This window comes from Abramis brama (genome assembly GCF_963993115.1).
Source record: "Abramis brama genome assembly, chromosome: 7".
NCBI lineage: Eukaryota > Metazoa > Chordata > Actinopteri > Cypriniformes > Leuciscidae > Abramis > Abramis brama.
Genome location: NC_139969.1, coordinates 41,678,810 through 41,699,259, shown reverse-complemented (window position 1 = coordinate 41,699,259; position 20,450 = coordinate 41,678,810). Strand labels below are relative to the sequence as shown.

The window sequence follows — 20,450 nt, the reverse complement described above, 5'->3', positions numbered from 1 at the left end:
AGGCTCATGGGGGAAGGACATTCATGGCCCACTAGGAAGCACTTGTCCAAATGACCACAAACAACTTTTTGTTTCTCACGTGACCAGGGCAGACATAACCTGTGAGTGGTGTGGACCATTCTATTCAATAGTTCCCCATTTGCAGGGCTGGTGGGTGAACCAGACTCAGTCGAAACATCGTCACGTGGTTCTCTAATCACATCCAGTTTGCTTTCTGCAAACTGCAAGTGCGCTTCAAAATCAAGTAGATCGCTTGAACTCGCCTGAGGAGATATTTAAATATTTACTACTTCCCTGAATTCCTCAGCCAGCTCAAATTACAAACCCCCATGACTGTAGCCGCCGCGCTGCCTTAGCAAACCCATGAGGCACAGGCCAAATATTGTCCCTCCCCCCTCGAAAAGAGAGACAAACGCGATCAGAGCTTCCTTAACATAAACTTGTCACAGTGGGCACATCCAGCTCTCTCTGGAGCTGAACATGTATGCTCCAGGTTGAGACAGATAACACAGAGCTGGTGTAAAGAAGCACCTACATGGAGGAAGACACTGTTAACTCTTAGATCCACTCATGATGTCATAGACTGGCGTCAGCCAATAGATTGGCATGTTTGGTACACGTGTTCAGACACCTGGCACTCTGAGGGCGTTCCCCACAACGACAACTCCAGACACTGTGTCGACGTTCCACTTCAAAAGCGAAGTCCCACTTTATAATAGGTGTCTTTAACTACTAATTGTTTTGAACTTATGAACTTATTTTGTTGATGTTGCATTGAAAACACTTGTGCTGCTATTAAGGTGGGATACGAGTAAGGTTAAGAGGTTTGGTGGTATGGGTAGGTTTAAGGGTGGATTAAGGCTACATCTACATTAATCCGGATACATTTGAATACAGCGATTTCGTTTAAAAAACGCTCTCCGTCCACAATAGTGTTTTCCAAAAGTTTCTCATCCACACTGAAACGTCGGAAAATGCTAAATTCACCTTACTGCGCATGCATAAACCCTCACAAAAGTAACATATTTTAGCAACTGTGTAAAAGTGAATAGCACATAACAGACACAATACCGGTATAAACATGAATATCTATTGGTACACTATGCGTCACATGATTAAACATGCATCATCATTTTCAAATACCTCCATTTTGACAGTCCACAATACAACGCGAAAACGCCGTTTTCAAATTTATCCATTTTGGAGAGCGTTTTCAAAAATAAAAACGCCGTCTCAGTATGGATGGAAGGCCAAAACGGAGAGAAAAAGATGCGTTTTCAAACGTATTAGTGTGGACAAGGCTTAAGAGAACAATAGTGTAATTATAGATGCAATTAAAGAAATTAATTACAGCTGTAATTATTTGCAAGTATTTTTAAATATAAGTACAATGTAAAGCATGCATGTACAATATAAGTGCATTTTATCAAATGATTCATTCAAATGTTTGTATATAGTAGTTAAGGGATAGTTCAACTATAAAATGAAAATTCTGTCATCCTTTACTCACCCTCAATTTGTTCCAAACCTTTAAGAATTTATTTCTGCTACTGAACACAAAAGAAGATATTATGAAGAATGTCAGTAACCAAACAGTTGATGGGACCCATTGACTTCCCTAGTATTTTTTTTTTTTTTTCATTCTATGGAAGTCAATGGGGCCCTGAGTCTGTTTGGTTACCCGTGTTCTTCAAAATATCTTCTCTTTCAGCAGGAGAAAGAAATTCATAAAGGGTTGGAACAACTTGAGGGTGAGTAAATGATGACAGAATTTAAATTTTTAGTTGAACTATCCCTTTAAAGACACTTCACACTATAAAATGGGTCCAGTTATGTTGTTGCGAGTGAAAAGGTCGAGTGAAATAAAATATTCAGCTAGTCAGCCTGGTCTACACGTGCTGGTGTTGTTTTTGGTATAGGCATACCAACGCAATGTCATTATCATGTGCCACAGGACACACAAATCAGATCAGAACAGTTGTGATACACAGCGTGGACAGTCAATAATTTAGATCATATTACAAATGTATGAACAAATGGGATTTGGACTGAAAGTGTGAACATAGCTGGAGACTGACAGCAGTTGGGATGATCTGAACAGCTGTGTAATGTCCAGATCAAGACAACACACACCAGCTGCTTTACATCATTACCATCAGACACTGTTTGTCTTGGGAAGAAAATACATTAATTTTATATTCATCACACACAAAGACCAGTGTGTCCTCCTTTAAACAGACATACCTTGTCCCCGTCCTCACAGTTCATGACGTTGGAGAAGGGAATCTCAGCCTTGAACATCTTGCGGCAGTGCATGAGCTGCACTAGTAAGTAACACACGGTCTTGAACTTCATCTTTTTGGCAGGTTTGATGTCTGATAGGATCAGACCAGGAAAAATCTGAAAAAACACACACAAATAGTAGTGAGTAGATCCCATCCCATATTCAGACTGAATATGAAAATGTTAATACATGTGATATGAAAATCAACAGATATAAGCCTCAGGGACCGTCCATATGAAACGTGAGCTAAATGTAATGCTACGCCTGGTGTAAAAAGTATAAAAAGTGTAAAAAAGTTAGAGAAGTAATAGTTTTTTAAAACTAAAATTGCTATAAAACCAAGGCCTTACGTTTAGCTAAGTTGTTTGTTTCCAATTTTTTTTTCATCATAAATATACATTTTACACATAATGTCACCATAATATCACAAAACAGTGGCCAAATATGGTACACTGAGTCTCAGACATTTCTAATAATATGTTTTGAAAGACTAGAAATTAGAAAAAGAAAAATTTGGGATATTTTGTGAAATATGAAACATGACTCCGCCTACTAGGGGGAGGAGCCTGCCAAAAGGTTTTTAAGTACCGTTTCCATGGTAACACAATTCCCAATTTTTAAAACGGGTTTCACATGATGAATTTTTAGTGTTTCAGCTTTCGAATGATACCTAATTTATGAAGATTATTAAAATATGTGACGGGCAAAAAGGCAATAGAAAAGCAGGACACTGATCGTTGTTTGTTGAGGATTGAGATCATATTCTATAGTATGAATAAGCACACACACCTTTCTGCGGTGAGATGGCACTATGAAGAAGGTCTCGATGTCGTGTTTGAGCAGGAACTCGTGTCTATCGCGGCCGTTCCCCGGCTCCACCTCATAATCTCCATTCAGACACTCCAGTGTAGCGCGTGTGATGTGCACCTTCCTGCGAACCAATCACATGAGAGGACAACAGTCCTAAAACTATCCAAAGCAACACATCAGGCCTGACTCTGGGAGATGGGAGCTGGTTGAGATGCTCACCCCGGCAGTCCGCCAGCCTCCATCATGTTGGCCAGCGTCACGTCATTGGACCACACGTCGTACTGCCACTTCCTGAGGCCCAGCACGCCACAGAGCACGCGTCCCGTGTGCAGACCCACACGCATGTTCAGATCCACCTCCGTGGCCTCAGCCACCGACCTGTCGGCACAATCACAGTCTCAATGACTCTGAGCTTTCATCTAGCCGTCATCTATAATCACTGGTTGAAGAGCACAAAGTTAAAACCATGATTCAAATGAAATGTGCTTTAATCTGCCATTACTAAAACTATTTATACTACCAGTCAAAATAAATTAAGATTTTATATGTTTTTTGAAAGTTGTCTCTTATTCTCACCAAGGCTGGGTTAAATCGATCAAAAATACAGTGAAAACTAGTCTGGCTATCACCAGACCAAGCTCAATCTTTTAAGACTGAACATTAGTCTGGGGATCTGCTCTGTATTTTCTACTGCACAAGAGGTGGGATCAACAGGCATAGTTCAAATGACTCTGTACGCAATTGGATAGTCCTTCAACCAATCAGACCAACGATCCGGGTGACGTACTTTGCAGCGAAAACTCCAGGCAGGAAACGTGTCAACAAACGTGTTGGTTTGGAGCATTGATCAGCGGTTTGCAGAAGCAGGAATGGCATCGAGTGATTTCTGAAACATGAAAGTGAGTGGTACTTACACCCACTCGAGTGATTTGTTTGCTAAACCACAGTAGAACTCTGCAATAGGTTTCTTGAATTTTTCAAAGACAAGATCAACTCCATTCGGTCTCAGCTTTCTGGCTCCCTAGCTCCATCAGTGCCATCTGCCGGCCCTCAACCCTCTCTTTTCAGTATTTTCACTAGAGTCACACAGACCGAAGTTGAGGGTCTCATCAAAAAGATGAAGCCTTCCACCTCTCCCCTGGACCCCATCCCTACTGCGCTCATCAAATCAAACATGACGGCCATTAGTCCTCTCATCACACAAATAATAAACCATTCATTAAACTCTGGTTATGTCCCACCCCCACTTAAAACTGCCATAATCAAACCTCTTCTGAAGAAACCCAACCTCAACCCAGAATGCCTCTCTAACTATCGACCCATTTCACATCTTCCGTTTCTGTCCAAGGTGCTTGAAAAAGCTGTTGCTGCACAGTTACAAGAACATCTACAACGTCATTCACTGTTTGAAACATTCCAATCTGGTTTTCGTACCGCCCATAGTTCAGAGACAGCGTTGTTGAGGGTAACTAACAACCTTCTAATTTCTGCAGATTCTGGATCACCCTCTCTGCTTATTCTCCTTGACCTTTCAGCGGCCTTTGATACCATCGACCACCATATCCTCCTAAGCCGTCTTCATACCGACATTGGACTCTGTCACTCCACACTGGACTGGTTCACCTCATATCTCGCTGACAGGACAGAGTACGTCAACCTGGGATCTGCTTGGTCCCGTACAGCTCCTGTCACTTGTGGTGTCCCCCAAGGATCTATCCTAGGGCCCCTGCTCTTCATTTTATATATGTTGCCACTGGGTCGTGTCATCAGCCGTCATGGCATCTCCTTTCACTGCTATGCTGATGACACTCAGTTATACCTGCGAACCGACTCAAACCTATGCTCCACCCCGGTCCTTCCAGCATTATCTGCTCCCTCAACAGCTTCTGCTTCCTCTTCACCATCATCTCTAGCCCTCTCTAACTGCCTGGAGGAGGTTAGGGCATGGATGAGTCATAATTTTCTCCAGTTGAACAGCTCAAAAACTGAAGCCATCCAAATCGGCACCCCTCATCAGGTCCAGTCATCACCCATAACCACTATCTCTTTCTCTGGCCAAGACATCCCTCTGTCAACTACTGTTACCAACCTCGGTGTTAAGCTGGACCCACAACTGACCTTTACAAATCATATCAACCATCTTTACAAAACCTGCTTTTTTCATATCAAAAACATTTCTAAACTCCGCCCCTTCCTCACTTTTTCTGACGCAGAAAAACTGGTCCACGCCTTAATTTCATCCAGGCTGGATTACTGTAACAGCCTGCTTATCGGTATACCAAATAAACATCTTCAGAAACTTCAATTCATTCAGAACTGTGCTGCCCGAACTCTTATGAAAACCCGCAAATATGAACACATCACCCCCATTCTTCAGAATCTTCACTGGCTCCCCATAACCTCAAGAATTCAATACAAGATTGCCCTCATCACCCACCTCTGCATCTATAACAACGCCCCACAATACCTCAAAGATCTCCTTACCCCTCACTCTTCCACCCGTAACCTCCGGTCTCAAAGCACAAACCGCCTCCATCAGCCACGCTCAAAACTTCGCACCATGGGAGACCGAGCCTTTTGCACTGCTGCCCCTCGCATCTGGAACTCCCTCCCTGAACATCTGCGAGAACCCCAGTCTGTGGACTCTTTTAAAAAAGAGCTTAAAACTTTCTTGTTCAGGCAGGCGTTTTTTTAAGCTGTCCTTAGGCTTTACTAATTTTGCCCTGCTATATTTTAGTAGTTTCCTATATATTTTAGCACTAGTTATTTTATCTTGTTTTTGATTTGAATTAGTTTAATACGGTCTCTGTAGCACTTTGAGATTCTTTTATGAAAAGTGCTTTAGAAATAAAATTTATTATTATTATTATTATTATTATAAACTAAAGAAGCCATTGAGCATCGTTGAGAGGTTAAAATGAATTGGATTAGATTAAACCTGCCAATAGCGCACCAGGTGGATAAGCCAGTTAGTGATTGATCCCCGCAGGTTTGTAAGGGAAGCAGGATAGAAGAATGTACAGGTTTCCAGCCTGAGCTGCAGGGCGAGATCAGATCGGGCTGGGTTTACCCTGTCTACGTGAAAACAGTAATAATGTGAAATTTTATTACAATTTAAAATAACTTGTTTTCTATGTAAAAAATAAATCTTAAAGAGCCCCTATTATGTTTTTTTTGGATATTAACGTCACAGTAGGCAGAGATGAGACAGTGCAGGATCTATTTGCAGCAGTTATGATTTATTAACAAACTGATTCTCAGGATTCTTGGCTTTCAAAAACTATGTTATTCCATTTTTGATCCAATTATTGCAGCCTTTGTGAGCAGAAGAAACTCTTTATATATATTGTAGTGTGTGTGTGTGTGTGTGTGTGTGTGTGTGTGTGTGTGTGTGTGTGTGTGTGTGTGAATGTGTGTGTGTGTGTGTCTAACTGTTGACCAGCAGGTGGTGCTGTCATCAAACTGATGGTGCTGACAGCAGACACTTATAAAGGCTTGTGTGAAGTTGCAGAAATTCAGATCAGATCATTTTTGGCGCCTTGCCATCACATTAGTTGTGGGTTAGATGAGAATAGTTCAGTATATCAGAACAGTTCTGAATAAGGCATGCAAAGAGCAAAGCTGGAGGATAAAGTAACACCTACTTCGGCCAAGGGATGTTTAATTTAAAGGCAGGGTAGGTAGGAATGGTCTAAAAAACTTCTTTTTCAAATTTGTTTAAACTTTATGTACATATCAATACATAATTAAAATGTAAGTACTCTGAAAAAGAAAGTATAAAAATCGAGTGTCTGTAGACCTCTCAGGACTGTTTTAAAGACAGTTCATTATTTCCATTCACTCCACCCCCTCCCTTCTGGGCTCCTTCCAAAGCCACGCCCCCAAAACACATGAACGCGCGACTCCAACCGCTGAGCTGAAGACGCATTATTTACCTGAGACAAGCAGAGAGGAAGGAGCACAGTGCATGTAGTGACATCATGTCAGAATCACATGTAATAAAAAAATCTAACGCTAATTGCTTATGAAAATAAACAAATAAGATGTATTTTAGTACTCACTATCAAGCTAGCATATTGATATTGGTAAATTTAAAATATATATTTTTTGATTCGCTAACGAGCTAGTTATATAAGCTAAAAACAGGTTGCATTGATACACTTTTTTACATTACCATCAGTTATATTGTGATGAAGATGAATTTCGTGTAAGATTCATAACATATATGGTGTTCTGCATGTAGGGGTGGGAGATATTGACAAAAATGAATATCTCGACATTTTTTTCCAATATCTAGATATCGATATTCAGGCGATATTTTTGCCATCCTTCAAAGAAATGTGAGCAAACTGGCAAAGAAGGTCCAGTTGGTCTTTTGACTTGCTGCATTTGACCTGTATTATTCTAGGCTATAGAAAAAAACAATAAAGGAGCTAACTAAACAGAATCTGTGGCAGCCCCTACTTTTTCCACTTACAAAAAAAAAAAAAAAAAAAAAACTTAACTAGGCACTTCTTGCAACAGTGATTATTAAATCAAACAACAATATTGTTGATGATCAATCAACATTTTCAAAACGGTATAAATCCATTCATTTTTCCCCCAAAACGCTATAAATCCTTTTTTTTTTCTTTTTTTTTTTCTAAATTTATGGTTTGTCTTTTTAAAAAAGTTTTTGTCTTTTATTTTTCGTGTTTGCATTTATGAGGAAAAAACAATATTACTTGACATTTCTCCATTATGGACGCGAGCGCTCTGAAAGCTGCACTAAGACTTTCAAACTTTAACAGAGACCTCAAAACAGAAAGCACAAAGCCTTTCTTTAAAACGAATTTCGTTTTGTATTAATTGTATCTTAATTTTAATATATTTTTTTTTCATTAATTCATTAATATTTTCATTCCTGGATTAAATACATAAAGTAAATATAGGCTATCAATCACAACATAAGGTGCTTGAACTGGAGATTATATCATCGTGAACCGAACCGTAGCCTCGCCTCACAGGCCTAAAAAATGTGAAATATATTTACAGAAATCTGGTTCTAAACAAAACCATCCAAAACAAAATAAAACTATGTAGCCTAAATGTGCATTTCTCCGGTGCATGCGTTCACTAGCCTACTGCGAAGATCGCGAGTCAAATATCGTCAACTTCATCTTTGCAGCCGACACAGAAATTAATAAACAATTAAAATGTCTTATTGCAATATTTTACACATTCATAATCATTACTTTTGCTGGTTCTTTGAGGCAACTTTTTAGGTTTATGGCGTTTTGGAAAAGAGCTCTTCACGTACAAACACCGTTTCACCAAGGCACAGCAGCCCTTCAGCACATAAGAACAAAAAGAGAAAAAGCACGGACTTACTAATTACGAAACTTTGATGTGGTTGAACAGCTGAAACAGTCACAAATTCCTCTGCAACGCAAACATTCTCAGTACGAGTTATGAAGGAAGAGAACAGCATTACAGTTTTCAGCGCGTCCTCCTTTGATTGATGTGTTGTGACTGGAAAAGTGCGTGCAGGAGCACATGCGCAAAATGTAGGTTTGTAAAATGTCCTTTTGTAAAATAAAAATAATTTTAGGGCGAAGCAGAGGAGGTCGTGCAAGAGGCCGTGGCGTGCAACTAGGGTCCGAGGAAGTAGAGGCTGAGGACGGGGTGGTCGCTGGAAAGCTACGCCGATATTGACACGCGTTTTATTTCTTTGTTTATCCAAAGACTTTTTGTTCATTACCTTTTCTTGTACTGTCTTCTTTTTTTGCCTTGTTTGCCTTCACTAACTGCATGCCGGTAATGTGAATTTTGATTGCTCTTTCTCTGCCATTGTTTTGCTATTCCTAGGTTCCGTGCCTCTCGAATTCCTCAAATCAAACGTGCGCGCGCAAGTGGGCAGATCCCGTGGCAAAAGGGTGGTTGCCATGGTTGCGAGAGAGAGTGACAGTCGCCTAAGCCAATCCTTTGATTCGTCCCGAATCGAAATAATGAGCTGTGTTTAATACAGATTAAACGGTCTAGAGTCACTTGATTTTTATACTCTTTTTTTCAGAGTACTTACATTTTAATTATGTATTGATATATATAGAAAGTTTTAACAAATGTGGATCTTTTATTTTTATATAGTCCTACCTACCCTGCCTTTAATACAAGGCCTTTATTAAACCAGATTCTTCAGATAAGCTTTTTTTCTGTGTTTCAGTAAATCATACAGGTTTGAAATGACATGCTTAAGTTTCCAGCTGATGTTCATATTAATTTATGAAAACGTTATTTTTGAATGTTCTCTGAATGTTCAAAATGTCCAGTTTTTTTTAAAACTGGTTAAATGAACGTTAATGGAACTTTCCATTTATCATTCTTCAAACATTAAGGGAACATTACTTTTGAATGTTCTCTGAACATTCTGAAAGTAGTAACATTTAAATACTAAAATGTTTCAGTTTTTTTTTTTTTTTTTTATGAACAATGTATACGTTTTTTGTTTTCAATGTATACATTTGCTAATGTTTTGAGAACGTTATTAAAGACCAGTTAACTTTCTATTACTGTTACTGGAAGAACATTTGTTCATAACTTTGAGAGAACCTTTCCAGAACGTTCCCTGTCAGCTGGTAATTGATGACCATTTTTGAGTTATGCGGCAAAAAAACTCAAATCCAAGCAGGTGCCAGTGTTCCCATGATGCTCATGTTATGTTGCTGAAGCTTTATTTCAAAAGCTCAGAGGGTTTCAAAGATCAGCCTCACGTCGCATCTGATGTGCTCGTCAAAATACACAAGGACAGTTTGATGCATCAAAAAGCTCTTTGTCTACCCTGCATGATCTGATGATGATAATGATGATGATATGAGCCAAATTTGAAGATTCAATCATCATAACTACGTAGCAGAAAATTCATAATCATAATTGAAACTGTACCAGTAAGATATGAGTAACTCTAAACAATCCTCTGGAGACTGACTGTGCGAGCAGGAGCACAGTGTGTTCTGAGCGCCGGGTGTTTGATTTATGGCCCTGCTGCCCTTGAACAGGAGGCTTCAGCACACACACACACACTCACACACACTCACGTGATGGTGTCGATCATGTCCAGGCCCATCTCCACGCAGCAGTGAGCGTGGTCAGTTTTGGGCTGAGTCAGTCCAGACACGCAGTAGTAGCAGTCGCCCAGAATCTTGATGCGCCGGCAGTGGTTCTCCTGCAGATCAACACAGGGAAGCAGAACCGTGAGGCTGGAACTCAACATGGACCCGTTTCACAGCACACGCCTCAGACAACATGACAAACGGATGATTTTACTGCGACTGATTTCAGGATAAATGTATATTCACTCTGACAGGGAACGTTCTCAGAGCTTTAGCTAACGTTCTGGCAAGGTTCTCTCAAAGTAACATTAATAAAACGTTCATTCAAAGTTATCTGGTCTTTAATAATGTTCTCAAAATATCAGCACATAAACATCATTCATTGAGCATTGTTTTTCTGAAATGTTTCAGTTGGATGTTCATCTAACGTTTTTTAAATGTATCTACTTGTTTCCGAACGTTCAGAGAACATCCAAAGTAACGTTCCAATAATGTTTGAAGAATGATGAAGGTTCCCTTAACGATCATCGAGTGATCAGGGTTTCTTGTCACAGTTTGACCCAGTTCCAGGTGACTGTGAATCAGTGAAGCTGTTTCTCTCATTCACACCATGTCTGGAGCTTGTTGATTATAACGGAAGTGTTCTAGCTCTGTTGTTTCTAATTGTTTCTAACTCTAATTGTGTTTATTAGGTGTTACACATTAAAATCAAGTCCAAAATAAGTGTTTTTCACTTTGATTCTACAGCACTATGTGTTCCCATTTTCAGACTTGCATTATATATTAGGCATCTTTATAGTTACATAAAAACATTTAGGTAGGATGTAGTTATTGTGTTGTAATGTAAAACACTTTTGCTGCTACTGAGGTGGATACGGGCGAGTTCAGGACATGGTTATGGTTATTAGTTTGCTGGGATGGGTAGTTTAAGGGTGAGCTCCAGAGTAATGGAATTACAGAAATTAATCACAGCTGTAATTACATGAAGGTATTTTTAAATATAAGTAAAATTGCTGTGTCCCAACTCACCAACTCACATGCGGAATGGAAATTTAACAATGAGACAGAAGAATAAATTAATACGAGTAATTAACAAAGCTAATAAGATTACCGGCCAAAAACAGAGTACATTGAAGGAGCTGTTTTCACATTTTATGGAGAAAAAGGCGTTAGTAGTGTATTCAGCCCAGACTCCTCCGCTCCGCTCCTGCGGACACCGTCTGCTAAAAAGAACATTTATAAAAGATCTTTTGTTCCATTGGCAGTGACTGTTTTAAATCAAATTCTCAATTGAGGTAGTTAATATAGGTGTATGAACGTGTGTGTACATATTGTATTCATTTGTATTTAATCATGTCTGCCCCATGTGTTGTATTCTGTGGTATACAATGTGGTTGTACAGTGTTGTCCGATGTCTCTGTTTTTTATGCCAGTGTTAAAGATGAATTTCTGTCCAGTAAATCTGAACAGACAAATAAAGTCAAACAAACAAACAAAACTATCCGTCCAATAGTATTCATAATTAGAATAAGAGCGTCCCAAATCGTAGTGTGTTGAAATGAGAATCCCAAAGATACCCGGATGGTCTATTTTTCCGATTAGAATCTGAAGTGCAGATCCCTGAACACGCTAACGGCTAATATTAGCCACGACCCATTGTGGACGAGGATTCGATTAGAACTACAAACACGAATACAGCTTTTTTTTTTGACTACCAACATGGCAGATGTGTGAGACCAATGGTTAAGTAGAGAGATTTAGACAAAGGGGTTTGAGTGATTAATAATCAGTATCTAACCTGATGAAAATATATTGATTCAGTGTTATCCATATTTCATCTGCAGCATCATTATGAACTTTTGTAATGATACGTGTGGTCATTAACTTTTAAATGCATCATTATGCAAATTGCAAACACATGAGGAGAGTCTCCGCATGAAAGACCCGCGACTGCAGATCAACGTGTGCAACATTTCTCTCCGAAACGGAAATTAACGTGGATGACTTTAACAGTGACGATGATTGACAGGTCAGTTTAAACAGTGACAGGATGCACGTAACTAAAATATGTAAAATAGCTGTCCGTTATTTGTCCCAAAGCTTGCCTACTCTTCCGCTTCACACTCAAAAGTATGTACTTTTCTTCACAAAAGCTGTACATACTTTTAGGGCGTAGTATAAGTAGGCGAATTGGGATGCAGCAAATGTAAAATCAGTGCTAGTTTCAACAATCACAACCTCTAAAATATAAATCAAATGGAGGAAAACACCTAGAAATAGCTTAACAACTACAGTGATTCAAACCACGTAGCAACACAACCGTATAGGCTATGTGTCCTTCTATGACTGACACACGTCTCTGAGGACACAGACCTACACCTGCCACTCAACTAATACAGACACACACACAAGGATCAGTAACACACAACATGTCGTATGTATAGTGACTCTGTCAAGCAGGAATTAGATCCCTAGTTTGCCGGATTAACATGTTTCATTGCACACCCTCCACACAGTGGGAAAAATATCACATCTTTATTAGCTTTCATCTTCCTCAGATCAGACCAATGTACCGAGACATTTCAAATCACACCAAACAGAAATGTGAAGGTCACTGCATGGATGAATAAACTAAGTGACTGTGCAAAAAGATTTCAAATCCACATCGCTTATCCACAGTTTTAAAGACAGAAAAACAGTTAAAAAAAACGTTTTGTTAAAAAAAAACAGAAAGCGTGTTCAGGTCGAATGTTCTGCAGGAACAAGTTACTGTCACTTTACAGCGTGTAAACGCAAGAGACGTCTTACATTATAACCTCTTTACAGTTACTTCTCTCATATAACTGTAGGAGGAACGGATCGAGGCAGCAGGCTTATCTGCTAAACAAGAAAATAAGAGAAGAAAAATGATCTTAAACATAAAGAGACTTTAACATAAAGAGACAGACAGTGTTATTAACAGACCAAACACAGTAAAAATCATACTAATAAAGTATACTATGTACAATAAAATCTGATGAGCCCAGAATATAAACTCATTGCCGAATAACCTCAAATAAGATCAACTTAGAAAAGATGTCAATAAATGCACACGTCACCTGTACATCTTCTTTGTTGCATGCGCAAATTATGATCACTAATACAAAATAAAACATTTTATTCACAAAAAATGTCTCTATTTGTACAACTTGCTGCACATTCGTTAATTTCTGAATTTTGCACACATAAGTTGAAAGCAATTTGTTTGTGGATAGTAGCCTAAAACATATCTGCAACATTTATCAAGTTCACGGATAATTGTGCGTGCATTTATTAATCATTATGATACTAAAATCATAATAAAGTATACTACAAAAAATCAGATGAGATCAGACTATGAACTCAATGCGTTTAATTTCACGTTTAGCATTTTCCTCCCATAGAAAACCATTATAAGAATGCATATTAGAATGTCCTCTTATTATGTCGAAATAACGAGATATTTATGTCGAAATAACGAAATATTTATGCCGAAATAGCAAGATATTATGTCGAAATAACAAGATATTATGTCAAAATAACGACGTATGTCAAAATAACGAGATATTATGTCGAAATAATGAGATATGTCAAAATAATGAGATATTATGTCGAAATAACGAGATATTATGTCGAAATAACAAGATATTATGTCGAAATAAGATATTTATGTCGATATAATGAGATATTATGTCGAAATAACGAGATATTTATGTCGAAATAACGAGATATTATGTCGAAATAATGACTTATGTCAAAATAACGAGATATTATGTCAAAATAACGAGATATTTATGTCGAAATAACGAGATATTTATGTCGAAATAACAAGATTTTTGACGAAAAAACAACTAATGTCAAAATAACGAGATATTTATGTCGAAATAACGAGATATTTATGTCGAAATAACGACTTATTATCTCAAAATAACGATGTCGAAATAACGAGATATTTATGTTGAAATAACGAGATATTTATGTCAAAATAACGAGATATTATGTTGAAATAAGATATTTATGTCGAAATAACGAGATATTATGTCGAAATAGCAAGATATTTATGTCGAAATAACAAGATATTTATGTCGAAATAACGAGATATTATGTCGAAATAACGAGATATTATGTCGAAATAACGAGATATTTATGTCAAAATAACGACTTAATATCTCAAAATAATGAGATTGCGGTTCAGGGCTTCCGTAGAAATGAAACTGCAAACACATACACAACATAGACAATAACCGACAGTGAACAGATCAAACTCAGGAGTATAAATGCATGGGATAATGATCAACTCAATGAGACACAGGTGAGGAACATAATCAGTAACCAAGGAAACAAATGAGAACATGATGAGGCTTCGTCCAAAATCGCATACTTCCCTACTATATAGTAGGCGAAAAACAATATGTGGCAAAAGAAGTGTCTGAATTCACAGTACTCATAAAAGAGTCAGCAAAAAGTACTCCGATGAGCTGCTTCTTCCGGTGAGATTCTGAAGTGTGCATCTGATGGACACTTTACTATCCCATGAGGCCACGGGAGAGGATTTGTGAATGACAGTGAAGCGACGCAACTGCAGGGCTGCCAACTCTCACGCATTGAGCGTGAGACTCACGCAATTAACACTTTTCACACGCTCTCACGCCACACATCCATTTTCTCACGCACAGAAAAATTGTGGAGCAAAGAGGTACTTTTAATATTAAACTAATTCTCAGTTCTTAGATTCCGTCAATTTTATTACGAAATTCAGACAAAAATACGTTTGGCGCTTGTAAATGTGACGTGACAGATCGCTGAGCGCCTCAGTTCAAGTGCACGTGAACCGATCACCTGTTACTTTTTTATTTAAAGATGCAGTACAACTTACCGAAAGTATACATAATATCGACCAATTAGTGTTTTTCAACCACGGAAAGAGGTCAATATAACAGCAGGAGAACAATTATGTCACATAACGTTACATTTACCTCAGGAAAGCCATTTAACGACCATAGCATGTTAATTAAATAGAAAAAAATAGCTAGAGAGGAGATTTTGCTGTGCACTATATTACATATTTATTATATTTTTTACTTATGTCATTAAATAATTGTTATTATAACAAAAACTGCATTATATTTAATTTAATATTATTTTAACCTTTAATAATACCAGCAGATTGGGCCCTCTATGTTTACAGCATTAGGTGAGATTATTTTTTTAAATAAAATTTAAAATAAACATGTATCCAAAATAGTCAATATTGAATCAAAATCGGAATCAAATCACAAGAATGGAATTGAAATCTTGAAATTTTTGTCAAGCAATAATAAAAACTGTATCCTATCATTGTACAATGTAAACATTGTAACATGTTGTCACTAAACTTCATAAAATTCTATTTAGTTACCAAATGTTTTGACAATCACAATTACACTTATTGTGATGCAATATTTGTTTTTACATACCACCCCCTCCCCTCCCCTCCCCCCCCCCCCCCCCCCCCCCCCGCCAAAAAAAAAAAAAATCTCACTCCAAGCTAAACTCAAAAGTTGGCAGCCCTGCAACTGTCAACGCAAGACAGTGAAGCAACTGGTCACATCATAATGGTGGATGTTGTACGTCCAGATTACATTCATACTACATAGATAGACCATACTTGTTTACAGGTCGTGAAACAATTACTTTCTCAAACTAAGTGCCTACTCAAGAGAGTATGTGATTTCAGACGCAGCCTTAGAAACCATGAGCACAAAGGAGACAGGAACATGTCTAAATGTGTTAAACAATCTGTCACAGCACTTGACAGGGCGAGCCATGTTAAACTGCACTCTTGTGTATTTGTTTGAAAGCTTGTGCACTCTGAAGTGTCTGTGACTGTATAAAGAGTGTTATCAAGTTAATGAGGCGAGCACTGTTGAGTTTATGATGGGTTTTTACATTCTCACGCTGTCCCTCTTCTGGAGCGGAGTTTCATAAATCAGGGTTTAGAAAGATAATAACCCACAGTGTGAAAATCCCAGTAATGGCAGGATTCAGGTTTGGAACGACACAAGTAAATTTTCATCTTTCACGTTACTACCTCTGTAATGACTATTTACATATTTGTTTCTGGAGAAACAGAACATTTCAAAGCATTTGTCCTTCAAGACGGGTGGTTTTCAAACCCCTGGTTATGTTCCCAACATACTATCCTGCCCTGGGTTTCAACAAGACCAAATATGGTGGGAAAATTATAAATAAGATGATGAAATAAAAAAATGTAATGTGCTTTTGAATAGCGATAAGTGATAAATGGGCGTTTACATTAAAGTCTTAAAGGAGACACGCCGCTTTAAATCATAGGGCCAGTATGAGGGTAGGAAATGGTCATTTATATGTCTAAATGATGACAGTTTGTTATTGTAGAAAAATTCTGTCAACATTATAAGTGTACCTCAGGAAACATTATATTTACAGACACATTTGCTCCTGAGCACATGAGGGAACGACACCCTCTGAACCCGGAGGACTTCATGATCCAGCACTTTGTCACACGCTCACGCTCAACATGTATTTCTTCTCTTCTCATCTAGATAATCCTCCACTGAGGTGCATGACACACTGAATATCTCTGCGTCCCGCGTGTACAGTAAGACAGCGGATAAATGCAAAGCCACGGATCAATATGTGTCAGGTGTAACGGATGAGACCTGCTTACTAGATTGATTTCTTGATGTCTCCAGCTAACAGGGAACGTTCTCCGCACTTTAGCTAACATTCAGCATTAAAATTTGCTACAGCCTTCGTTGAGCATTTTTTTCCTGAAATTGTTAGTTGGACGGAACATTCAAAGAACATTCAAAAGTAACATTGATAATAACATCTTTTAGATTAAAAAGTTTGTCGAGACAAACTTTAAGTTGTCTTGAGAAAGCCTTTTGTTTGAAGTTTGAAGAAGTTTTAAAAGCTTTAAGTTTAAAGTAGTATGAAGTTTAAAGTTTGAAGTTTAAAGTAGATAGATAGATAGATAGATAGATAGATTAGAAATAGTAGATAGATAGATAATTATGGTTGCTATGCGGTTGCTAGGGTACTCAGGGTGGTTCTTATGCGGTTGCTAGGGTACTCTGGGTGGTTGCTATGAGGTTGCTAGGGTACTCTGGGTGGTTGCCAGGGTGTTCGGGGGTGGTTGCTAAGGAACTTGGGGTGGTTGCTAGGGTGTTGCTATGTGGTTGCTAAGGTACTCAGGGTGGTTGCTATGGTGTTTTGGGTGGTTGCTATGCTGTGGCTAGGGTACACTGGGTGGTTGCTAGGGTGTTGCTATGTGGTTGCTAAGGTACTCAGGTACTCAGGAGGGTTGCTATGCTGTTGCTAGGGTGTTATGTGTGGTAGCTAGGTGGTTGATATGGTGTTCGGGGGTTGCTATGCGGTTGCTAGGATACTCTGGGTGGTTGCTAGAGTGTTGCTATGCGGATGCTAGGATACTCTGGGTGGTTGCGATAGATAGATAGACAGATAGATAGACAGATAGATAGACAGATAGATAGATAGATAGATAGAAAGAAAGAAAATGTAGAAAGAAAGAAAGAAAGAAAGAAAGAAAGAAAGAAAGAAAGAAAGAAAGAAAGAAAGAAAGAAAATTTAAAAAGACAGAAAGAAAGATTTGTTAGAAAGAAAGAAAGAAAACATCACAATAATGTTTGAAGAATGATGAAATGGAATGTTCTCTTAACGATCATGTAACCGAGAAGCTGGACGTTTTTAAGGTTTAGAGAACCGTCAGAAATAATGTTTTCATACTTGAACAGGAAGGATAGCAGGGACGAGGCTTGAGCAGAGTATTCCTGACAGACTGCTGACCTACATGACTCCGCACAATGGCCTGATCATGTAATCATGTCTTCAAAAGAGAATTTCCTTCAGTCATTTAGACCAATAAAGGCTGATTATCTAATCTGGCAGCCTGAGCCAAAGAAAACAAATCTCAAGTGTGGCTCTTTCACAGTTAGGGTTCATTTCTCTCAGATGCGTCTCAAAGGGAAAGTGGAGCGAGTCGAACACTGAAGCTCGAGCAGGCAGAGTGTTTAGGTGAAACACAAGCGTAAGAGTGTGTGAATCTGCCATGGAAACAGGAGAGCATAAAAAGCACAGTAAGATTAAAGTATATCACCGTCATCACAGACACTGCATACATTTGCATCATTCAGACGAGAGCCCTTCAGGAGCCAAAGCGCTTCAACTGAGCGTCTGTTCTTTAGCCTTCAGGAGAGAGAGATTATTAGATTGCACACGGACAAATCTGTGTCAATTTAGCCTCTTAATTTAAATCTAAATGAGGAGAAATGAGAGCGAAATAAAGCAGTAAGCCGTGTGAGGCTGTGAATAGAGCCGCTCAGAATACACTGAATATACAGAACACCAATGCCCTACAGGTGTTGACACTCACACTGCTTCTTATTTATGAGTAAAATAAGCTCTTCAGTTAACATTACTTTCACGTTTGTCTCTGATGGTTTTACTACGCCATGATTTTCCTGCTTGGCAGCTGCTGGTTTTAGGAGCATGACATGACTGCGAAATGCAACAACTGATTTGACTGCAGCAGCAATATGACAAAATACACCAATGTCACTCAACTGAAGCGGAAATGTATTAAAGATGACGTATTATGCCCTTTTTCACAGTCTTGATTTTGTTTTGGGCTCTGCTGGAATAGGGTTTCATGCTTGAATGTTCAAAAAACACATTATTTTCCCCATATTTGACATTATTGCAGCTCCTCTCACAGATAACACATTTAGGTAATATAAACCTTGTGGGAACAGGGTTTTGAAATGTTCATAAAATGTTAAAATGTCCAATTTTCTTGTTTTGATTAGAATGTAATTTATAGGTTACCAGACCATTTTTGGAAATGTATAAATGAACTTGAACATTTATTTCTAATATTTTAAGAACGTTAAAATGTCCAGTTTTTTTAAACGTTTTAACAATGTTTTTTCTTGGTTATGCAAAAATCCTGGTGGAAACCCTGTGTGTATGTGTGTGAAATGATCCAGGTTTTCATGTAAATGTCTGGCCGGAGAGCACGCAATTACAGTTGATGAGACACAAATATAAATACAAAAATATATGCAACAGATCCATACATGCACACATCAGTTCACAAATGCAGGCAACAAATCCACATGCATTCAGTTCACAAATACAGTTTCTTTGCTTTCAATACAAAAGTCCACAAAAGTATTTGTAATTTAATTAATGCACAAATAAATACTGAGGCGTTTGTGTTGGTCTTCTTCCTCGAGATGTCTGTCTGAAGGAAGCAGCATTTAGTTGACACCCACATATGATGAACCTCTTTAGCTTCCTAAAAGCTTTCCATTTATAAAGTATGCGAAAAATATTAAATGTGATTTTACGAAGACAACATGAATGAAAATAATTGCCATTTTTATGTTGTCATTGTACTAAAATATTATCTGGAAAATATCAATACTAATTAAAAATAATGATTAATAATTAAAATAATTTGTATAGCGCCATTCATAATGAATATTGGTCCAAGCAAGTTCTTTCTCCCCCTAAAATTGTGTGTGGATCTCTTAGAACTCCCTTCAAAACTGTCAATTTAAGTGTAATGTCCTTATATATAATAGAGGTTTTTATACCCCCACCAAAACATAGGGTCCCACCCCGGTGAATCTCTGTATATCTGCTGATATACAAGACCAAGAGCATCACGCATTCTTGTTCTGTACCTAATCTTCCCAGTTACTCTCCCCACAATCTACTGCTGCTGTTATATGAATATCATCATCATTTTCATCATTTTCAAGCACCTTCACTCCAGCACTGAACTGTATTACAGAGCAGAACAACCTCAGCGGGAAGGAGTATAAGCCTTCACAGGTGATTGAGTCTTCTCTATGGGTCATACAGGAGTCATAAAAGCCTGTGTGAATAAACTACAGTATTGTAAACCCATTTGGACTCCAGTTACTGGCATAGCATGACCAATCAGGAAAACAGTTACATCTTTATAAATAGTCTACTCACAGGCCATGTGCATACTTACTAAACCAGTCTCATGAAATTTATCCTCACTGTATAATCCCAAATCATCATCATGATTAAACCATAACTGATCCCGGGTCAGCTACAGTCACAGCTACTTTCCTGTAACGGCAAGCCAGTGAGCCTGCACGTCACACCACGTAAACACTTAATTGGATCAAACTGAACCTCCTGATGTGGTTTTGCTCAAGGAAAACCATTCC

The 20,450-nt window shown here is 38.3% G+C and overlaps 1 protein-coding gene across 3 annotated transcripts in view; it reads right to left on the bottom strand.

The window, feature by feature from the left end:
• Positions 1-20,450, bottom strand: part of adcy1b (adenylate cyclase 1b) — a 58,642-nt gene that overhangs the window by 18,328 nt on the left and 19,864 nt on the right. For all 3 annotated transcript variants that reach the window (XM_084120614.1, XM_084120612.1, XM_084120613.1), the window contains exons 5-8: positions 10,168-10,295; positions 3,314-3,472; positions 3,074-3,215; positions 2,245-2,400 (exon numbers count right to left, since the gene is read on the bottom strand). In XM_084120614.1, the coding sequence (XP_083976740.1) occupies positions 2,245-2,400; positions 3,074-3,215; positions 3,314-3,472; positions 10,168-10,295 (585 nt within the window). The remainder of the gene's footprint in view (positions 1-2,244; positions 2,401-3,073; positions 3,216-3,313; positions 3,473-10,167; positions 10,296-20,450) is intronic.